The sequence below is a fragment of the Salmo salar genome, chromosome ssa19, assembly GCF_905237065.1.
Source record: "Salmo salar chromosome ssa19, Ssal_v3.1, whole genome shotgun sequence".
Taxonomy (NCBI): domain Eukaryota; kingdom Metazoa; phylum Chordata; class Actinopteri; order Salmoniformes; family Salmonidae; genus Salmo; species Salmo salar.
The window spans coordinates 18,126,437-18,136,142 of NC_059460.1; the positions used below are offsets into that span (position 1 = coordinate 18,126,437).

Genomic DNA, 9,706 nt, shown 5'->3' on the forward strand with positions numbered 1-9,706 from the left:
TCTGGTTCTCTGCCTCCTGGCCCTACATATAGTGAAAGAGGGAGTGTGGACGTGTTTGGTAAGAGTTAAGAGACATAGAAGGAGAGGGGGCATCCGTTTGGCACCAGAATAATGTGTTACGGCTAGGCTAACTATGCTATGTTTAATGCGTTACGGCTAGGCTAACTATGCTATGTTTAATGTGTTACGGCTAGGCTAACTATGCTATGTTTAATGTGTTACGGCTAGGCTAACTATGCTATGTTTTACGGCTAGGCTAACTATGCTATGTTTTATGTTTTACAGCTAGGCTAACTATGCTACACTGTTATGTGTCACGGCTAGGCTAGTCTCTCTAGACAGACGGGTCGCCTCCCACAATGTAACTAATGTTCCTAGTGCGGTTGCCCTATGTCTGGGATTTCCTAGACTACGGCTAGGCTAACTGTGCTAACACTGTGTTGTTCTGACAGGTGGAACCACAATGCCAGAGGCTATGACAGATGTGGACACCATCCCAGGTTAGTACCCATTGTATTATCAGTGTACTGTATACGAGACTGGTGTCTGTGTGACTGTATGCGTGTGTGAGGGGCTTAGAATCGATGTGTGTGAGGTTCATTCGTGTGTGGGTTGAACTCGTTTTTTCCAGTAGTAGACTACTGGAGAAAAATCTGTCCTCTAGTATTCATCAGATGTGAACTGTGGGGCTGCTCATCTTACAGAGAGCTTGTCACTATCCCTGCTCCAGTCCTCCTTAGAATGTAAAAACCAAAAACCTCTTAATTGGGAACAGGATTTCTTCAGAAAAATGTGTCTGTGTGCCTGAAATGTGGTTCCACATGGGAATTCCATCCTTTGTGTTTAATGGGTAAATATATTCTGCTGCCTGCAGAAACTAGTTAAAACCCAGAGATTATTAAAGGGAATATTGGCTCACATTTTTTATTCTTTGGAGAGCTGGGGCCTTAGCGTTTGCACAGACACAGACATACAGGCTTTCAGAGGCAGAGCTGACATCCTTAACATATCTCCCTTGTGCTGCCTCTTTGGAAGTCTCTTTCTTTATCCAATTTGATAACAAAACGAAGCTCCCCATCGCCCCACTCTTACATACATACTGTACTCTCAGAAGGCCTTTCAGCTCTGTGTGTGTGTGTGTGTGTGTGTGTGTGTGTGTGTGTGTGTGTGTGTGTGGTGTGGTGGGGTGGGGGGGTCTCATTATAAAGTCATCTCTCTCAGTAGGCTGCTGTGAACACACACACATACTCGCTTTCTCTCTCTATCTCTCTCCTCTCCTTTCTCTCTCTATCTCTCTCCTCTCCTTTCTCTCTCTATCTCTCTCCTCTCCTGCTATCTTATTGTCATTGTACATCTTTTTTTATGAGCCCATATCCTGTTCATGCGCTCTGTTTATTAAAAGAGAACGTTAACTGGATTTATTCAACATCTCCGTGCAAAGTCCCACCCGCCATCCACCCTATTCTGGCAGGATTTACCCTCCTCTCATTGTCACTCCCTCTCGCTGTGTCTCGTAGGTTTTTTATGAAGCTCAGGAGCCCTTTCTTCTGATATTCAAGTTTCACAGTTCTCTGCTTCCCTCTAGCGATTTACCCAAATAAATCATCTCCACAACACTCGCTGTATCTAATCTAGTGAGCCCTCAGGTCATCCCAAATCCCCTCTGATTCATGTTTATACAATGGTCTATTTCAACCAGTTTGTGGTCTGGCCTACTACAGAATCTAGAATATTTATATGTGTCTCTATATGACACACTGACCTGTGATCTGTCCCCCTTGCTCTGCAGCATTCCTGTGGTTTGCGTGTGACTTTGGCTGGGCCAACGACCCCTCGTTCTGCGGTTGGACCTCAGAGGACAGCGGCTTCAGATGGCAGATACAGTCCAGCGGCACGCCCACGCTCAACACTGGACCCAACATGGACCACACAGGTACAGACACATTAAAAACAACAACGTAAGCTAATGATAACTGTGTAAGTCATTTATATCCAGTTGACCTAGTCTTCTGACACATTGTATCACACACTATCTATTTTTCTAAGTCCTTCATGACAAAGCTGGTCACACGTATTCTAACTGTCAAAACCAAGGTTTCCATTGGGTGATAGGTTTTCCCACCACTGCCTTTTAGCTGAAGAGTGATGACATCACATATTCCTTTTCTCACTGGCCCTTCCCCCTTGTCATGTCCCATCCAGGTGGATCTGGTAATTTCATCTACACCCTAGCGACAGGCGCCCAGGAAACGGAGGTTGCTAGGCTGGTCAGTCCAGGGGTAACAGTCGGTCAGTCTGACCTGTGCGTCTCGTTCTGGTACCACATGTTTGGCTCGCACATCGGCACGCTACACATCAAACAGAGGAAGGAGACGGTGGACGGCATGGCCGACATACTTCTGTGGACCGTGAGCGGTCACCAGGGCAACCGCTGGAGAGAGGGACGCGTGCTGGTGCCGCACTCCAGTAAACCCTATCAGGTATGGAGAGAGAGTCTCTGATCTATAGGATTGGACAGATCAATGTAGTATGTCTCATATACATTACAACTACATTATATATACAAAAGTATGTGAACAACCCTTTCAAATCAGTGGATTTTGCCTTTTTCAGCCCCACTCGTTGCTAACAGGTGTATAAAATCGAGCACACAGCCATGCAATCTCCATATACAAACATTGGCAGTAGAATGGTCTTACTGAAGAGCTCAGTGACTTTCAACGTGGCACCGTCATAGGATGCTACCTTTCCAACAATTTGTCAAATTTCTGCCCTGCTAGAGCTGCCCCGGTCAACTGTAAGTGCTGTTATTGTGAAGTGGAAACGTCTAGGAGCAACAATGGCTCAGCCGCGAAGTGGTAGGACACACAAGCTCACAGAACGGAGTGCTGAAGCGCATAGTGCATAAAAATCATCAGTCCTCAGTTGCAACACTCACTACCGAGTTCCAAACTGCCTCTGGAAGTAATGTCAGCACAATAACTTTTCGACAGGAGCTTCATGAAATGGGTTTTCATGGCCGAGCAGCCGCACACAAGCCTAAGATCACCATGCGCAATGCCAAGCGTCGACTGTAGTGATGTAAAGCTCGCCGCCATTGGACTCTGGAGCAGTGGAAACATGTTCTCTGGAGTGATGAATCACCCTTCACCATCTGGCAGTCCGATGGACGAATCTGGGTTTGGCGGATGCCAGGAAAACGCTACCTGCCCCAATGCATAGTACCAACTGTAAAGTTTGGTGGAGGAGGAATAATGGTCTGGGGCTGTTTTTCATGGTTCGGGCTAGGCCCCTTAGTTCCAGTGAAGGGAAATCTTAATGCTACAGCATAAAATGACGATTCAGAGTGAAGGCTGTTACAGCAGCAAAGGGGGGACCAACTCCATATTAATGCCCATGACTTTGGAATGAGATGTTCCACGAGCAGGTGTCCTACTTTTGATCATGTAATGTCTGTTTGATATGTATAAATTCAACACTTTTTTAATTGCAGGGCACGTTTAGTTTGATTAGTGCTACTTGGTGATTAGCGAGGTGATATAAATTTGGAAATGAGTTTTTCGAGAGGTTGTTGTAAAGTTATTAAAAGGTTGTTCTCTCTTTTTTCCAGGTGGTGATTGAAGGGTTGGTGGAGAGGAAGAGCTGGGGTGATATCGCTGTGGACGATATCAAGATCCTGGACAATCTGAACATGGCTGACTGCAAGGGTGAGTGTTTCTTTGCTGCATTGATCGTTCAAGCCGGATTTGAGCCAGTGACCTAAGAACACCAGTCTGTACAGGCCTAACATTTTCAGATGCTTTCCCAGACACAGATTAAGCGTAGTCCTGGACTAAAAAGCAGACTCTCCTTTGAAGGTACTTTTTTTATTGTCTAGGACTAGGTTTAATCTGTGTCCCAGGAAACCGGCCCTCTATATCATGTTCAGTGTAAAGAGTGAAATGATTTTTCTACTATTGTGCTGGAGGGAAGGACTTTTCTAACTATCTCTCTGTCTTCCTCAACAGATCCTGATGTTCCTACAGAGCCCATGCTGCCTGAAGACAGATTCAATGAAATCAGTAAGTCACCCTATTACGTATTGATACAAAACGTTTACGAGATTACCACAGATTTCACTAATACGTCCATCTGCTCAACCTCTTCTTCACTCTCTCTTCTCTGTTACACACAGCATAGGGATTTAGTGTTGAAAAATAAGCACAAAAAAAAGCATTGTCCAAACATATGCAACAGCTATCTACAAAGCTGTAGATTTCCCTGAATAGTGGGACGGTTGAATATGAGATAAATGTTGTCCTTATAGGTCACATTACGCCAGTCTACTCACCCTCTTTTGCTCATTCTCTCCTGCAGTTGTGGACATCACAGACTTCCCTGAGATCGTGGAGAACAATGAGATCCTGAACGGTGTCAGTGGCGGGGCAGGTAACATGCTGAAGACACTGGACCCTATCCTCATCACCATCATCGCTATGAGCGCCCTAGGGGTCTTCCTGGGGGCCATCTGTGGGGTCGTCCTCTACTGTGCCTGCTCACATGGCCACATGGCTGACAGGAACTTATCCGCTCTGGAGAACTATAACTTTGAGCTGGTGGATGGAGTCAAGCTAAAGAAGGACAAACTCAATTCACAGAACTCATACACAGAGGCGTGAATAGGAAGGGGGAAGTGAGACGTGCGTGTGGGGAGTGCACAAGACTGTAGGCATAGCCAAGACTCAATAAGTTGCCGGGCCTAAAGGGACTGCCGGAAGCCTCTCATCGGAGAAGGCCCAGGTTCAGGAACCAATGGGAGGTTGTGACTGATCCATTGCTTTTCTCAGGAGCTGCAGTAACAGGAACCTACCAGTAGGGGGCACTGTGTACAAAAATAAATACAGGAGAAAAAATCTGTACAGATGATTAGATGATTATTTTAATTTTTCTATTTGATTTTCATTCATTTTTACAATCGGATGCTGGTGTTGAGACCAATTTAATGATTATAATGTTTAAAGTATTTATCATTTTCTGGGAGGAAAAAAACATTTAGTTATTATTATTTTACATCAAAGTTGTTATTTTTGTGTTGAAAGAGAAGTATCAAAATCCAAAATGAACCATAACTGACTATGTTGTTGGTTGAACTGCCACTGCCCTCTGCCTCTGTCTGCAGGTGCGGATCAGAGGTTAAGGGTTACGGTCACTCCCCTTGGCAGTAGATGGTTCTGACAGTGCCTTTAATACATCTTAGTTGCCATTTTTTCCTCCACTAAGTTCTGACAAAGTTCTGACAACGTTATGATAATGATCTGAAAACTAAAGCAGGGGCTTTAAATTAGCTAATAATCAAGTCTGCAAAACATGATCCAATCCCTCCATGGCGCTTTTCTCTCTCTGTCCCAGACACACATAATATTGTACATAAGTTTTAATATATTTTAATGCCCTTTTTTAAGAAAGTAAAAGGTAAAAAAAAAAAAAAAGCTGCAGTATCCCTTTTTTCAATGGGTTGTGTGTTGTAAATACAATCGTTTGACTGTTGTTGTGAAGAGTGAAGTGTTGTGGTTTTATTGTTTCATTTCGTTGCTCTCCAGAAGAGAGAGCAGACTCTGTGTGCTGTGTGAAGATAGGCCGCTGTTATGACAATTCAGTGCACATTCAAAGGAGACTTGCTTGTTCAATCTGACCGACCAGTCAATGTCATCTACGTTTTCTAGATGCAATCCACTTCATGACACCATGGAGGGGACAACGAAGAAGTTATCATAAACACAAATGAAAAAAGACAAACAGTTGTATTCATGTTATTAACTTTTATACACTAACTAACATATGGCAGCCACACACCCCTATCCTCCTCCCCTCACACAGGGTCTGTCCTCTTTTCTCATATCAACAGCAGCAGTAGAGGAAGATATATGGAATGTCTGTCTGCCAGCATACCAAAAAACAACCATTGCTTTTGCTTTGCTTTAGCTGTATGAGTTGACCAGTGGAGTTGACCACCTCCAGTTCCATAGGTATGGGGTAGCAGGTAGTCTAGCGGGTAAGAGTGTTGGGGCAGTAACTGAAAGGTTTCTTGTTCGAATCCCTGAGCTGGCAAGGTGGAAAAATCTGCTGTTCAAAACAACTGTGTGCCGTGGATGTCGATTAAGGCAGCCCCCTTCAGAGGGCTTTAATGCACAAGACACATTTTGGTTGAATGCATTCAGTTGTGCAACTGACTAGGTATCTCCTTTCCCAGGCATCTGTGGATTGTCCTACAAAAAAAACATTGCAACTTAGAATGCACTTTGTCATTCAACATCTAAATCCTCACTAGAGTGATTTAGGCAGGGGAGGGCTTACTGAAGAATGGCTTTCACAACTGGCTTTCACATTCACACAGCAGGCTAGATTTTCATAATCATGATCATAGGTTTGTATTGTGTTGTCACATATTGGACACACTACGGCCTAGGTTTACATCTATAAAACGTGTAGCAGCCAAATGTTGTGATGTCAGGGCCGATGTCATGAGGGAAGGACGCTGGTACAGAGCTAAGCGGACGAGTGATGTCATCACGCATGGCGAATCAGGTCACTCGCCCTGTTGTCTTTACCAAAGGATGATTGGATACCTTTTCTACTTGGGGAGGGGTTTGTGATCAGCACACTACTACTGGACGGTCCGCAGCCTTTCAACCACATCCACACCTTTTTCAATGAACGTTCACAGGAAATTGACCTCTTGCGTTGCACTGACTGGAATGGACTCCCGGCAATTTCAAAAAGGGGAAGGTGGGTTGACTATAAACTGCAATGTTTGATGGTTCATTTTTATACATGTTTTTCAGCTGAAGTTGCATATCTTGCGTCAATGTGAACTCTGAAATCTCTTGAGACCTACCGATGGATCTAGCAATGCTCCAAAAGAGTTATGGATGGGGAAGTAAAGGTCTAAGGAGGACTTGACCATTGGAAAAGCCCATTGGATTTTCTACACCACAACAATCAGAGACATAATGATGTTGAACAGGAGGACATCTGCTATATCCGTGTACTATGTCGTGTGCTGTGGTGAACACATGCTCAGCTTGGCTTTTGTTCATTTCAGGTTTGATGTCCCACTTTGCAATGCTTACTGTTTTGTGCATTCAGCTTTGAGGACAGTATCCTCATTCTGGTAACTAGAGAAAAGGATACTGTAGGGTGGAAACTAAAAAGAAACAATGTTGCACTGATAAATATATTTAAGGAGTTTGTGTTTATAGCATTAATTTGTAAAGAAAATCTAAAACTGAAAAAAACTGTGTTCATTTTCTTTCTTCTTTTTTATAGTTTCAGATTGTGATATAATTCAGAAATGTACAAATTGAGATGTTTTCATTATTGAAAAAGGTATACAAAATTCCTATAGTTATGTCCCCATTTACCTGGATTATTATCGCTTCGTTTTGTACTGTCATTCAAATTTTGTGCACATTTTTTTTACCAAAAAAAAAATACTTTTATTTTCAATACTGCTTCTGTAATTTGCTGTTGTAGGAAAAGATTAATAAACAGCAAGCCTTAAAAAGAAAAATCTGGGCGGAACATTTGTATTGTTCTGGTTGTGGTTGGTAGGACTGTATTTGGAGGTGAACATGCTGGTCGTGTGGGCTACCGCGGCGCTGTGTTGATAACACAGGAGGATATAGAGGCACAGATTAAGGGCCAATTCCCAGTTTATATAGTTATATTTATATGGAAGGAAAGGGGTGATATCAAATCAAGCTTTATTTGTCACATGCCCTGAATACAAGTGTAGACCTTACTGTGAAATGCTTACTTACAAGCCCTTAGCCAACAGTACAGTTCAAGAAAGAGTCAAGAAAATATTTACCAAATAAACTAAAGTAAAAAATAATAAAAAGTAACACAGTAAAATAACAATAATGAGGCTATATATAGGAGGTACCGGTACCGAGTCAATGTGCGGGGGTACAGGTTAGTCGAGGTAATTTGTACATGGAGGTAGGTTTGAAGTGACTATGCATAGATAATAAACAGCGAGTAGCAGCAGTGTACAAAACAAGGGGGGGGGGGGGGTGGGGGGGTCAATGTAAATAGTCTGGTGGCCATTTGATTAATTGTTCAGCAGTCTTATGGCTTGGGGGTAGAAGCTGTTAAGGAGCCTTTTGGTCCTAGACTTGGTGCTCCGGTACCGCTTGCCGTGCGATAGCAGAGAAAACAGTCTATGACTTGGGTGACTGGAGTCTCTGGCAACTTTATGGGCTTTCCTCTGACACCGCCTATTATATAGGTCCTGGATGGCAGGAAGTTTGGCCCCAGTGATGTACTGGGCCGTACGCACTACCCTCTGTAGCCCCTTACGGTCAGATGCCGAGCAGTTGCCATACTAGGCGGTGATGCAACCGGTCAGGATGCTCTCGATGGTGCAGCTGTAGAACCTTTTGAGGATCTGGGGACCCATGCCAAATCTTGTATGGTACAAGGTTCTGGATGATTGATCTATAAACAAGGTAAAGAACATACATGGTAGTCAAACTATTAGAATACAAATAAATCCAAACGTATACTCTAATATACTGTAGCAGAATAATGACTACAATATGAACACCACTGTTCAAAAGTTTGGGGTCACTTAGAAATGTCCTTGTTTTTGAAAGAAAAGCAAATTTTTTGTCCATTAAAATAACATAAAATTGATCAGAAATACAGTGTAGACATTGTTAATGTTGTAAATGACTATTGTAGCTGGAAACGGCAGATTTTTTTATGGAAAATCTACATAGGTGTCCAGAGGCCCATTATCAGCAACCATCACTCCTGAAAACTGTTGTTCTGATTAAAGAAGCAATAAAACTGTCCTTCTTTAGACTAGAGTAGCATCAGTATTTGTGGATTCGATTACAGGCTCAAAATGGCCAGAAACAAAGCACTTTCTTCTGAAACTTGTCAGTCTATTCTTGTTCTGAGAAATGACGGCTATTCCATGCGAGAAATTGCCAAGAAACTGAAGATCTCGTATGCTGTGTACTATTCCCTTCACAGAACAGCACAAACTGTCTCTGACCAGAATAGAAAGATGAGTGAGAGGCCCCGGTGCACAACTGAGCAAGAAGATAAGTACATTAAAGTGTCTAGTTTGACAAACAGACACAAGTCCTCAACTGGCAGCATCATTAAATAGTACCCGCAAAACACCATACTAACATAATTGCAAAAGGGTTTTCTAATGATCAATTAGCCTTTTAAAATGATGAACTTGGATTAGCTAACACAACGTGCCATTGGAACACAGGAGTGATGGTTGCTGATAATGGGCCTCTGTACGCCTATGTAGATTTTCCATAAAAAATCTGCCGTTTCCAGCTACAATAGTCATTTTCAACATTAACAATGTATTTCTGATCAATTTTATGTTATTTTAATGGACAAAAAAATGTGCTTTTCTTTCAAAAACAAGGACATTTCTAAGTGACCCCAAACTTTTCAACAGTATATAATTTTTAATTTAACCTTTATTTAACTATACTGTATGAAACAGCATGTAAGTAAATTAATTAATATATACAACATACATCCTAAGGTAAAGGAGTTACTTAGGTACAACGAGCACATGGCAACAATCAGTTAGGCTAACAATCATAATAAATGTGATCAAATCAAAGATACAAGATTAAGCCATACAAACTATAACGCATCCAAAAGGTAAATGAGAAGTTGAAAAGGAATA

The 9,706-nt window shown here is 42.4% G+C and overlaps 1 protein-coding gene across 1 annotated transcript in view; it reads left to right on the forward strand.

Annotated features, from left to right (window-relative positions):
- Positions 1–7,549, forward strand: part of LOC106578544 (neuropilin-1a) — an 80,606-nt gene extending 73,057 nt beyond the window's left edge. The window contains 6 exon segments of the mRNA XM_014157488.2: positions 453–500; positions 1,790–1,933; positions 2,203–2,480; positions 3,611–3,707; positions 4,008–4,061; positions 4,357–7,549. Of these exon segments, the coding sequence (XP_014012963.2) occupies positions 453–500; positions 1,790–1,933; positions 2,203–2,480; positions 3,611–3,707; positions 4,008–4,061; positions 4,357–4,658 (923 nt within the window). The 3' untranslated portion in view covers positions 4,659–7,549.
- The last annotated feature ends 2,157 nt before the right edge of the window (positions 7,550–9,706 follow it).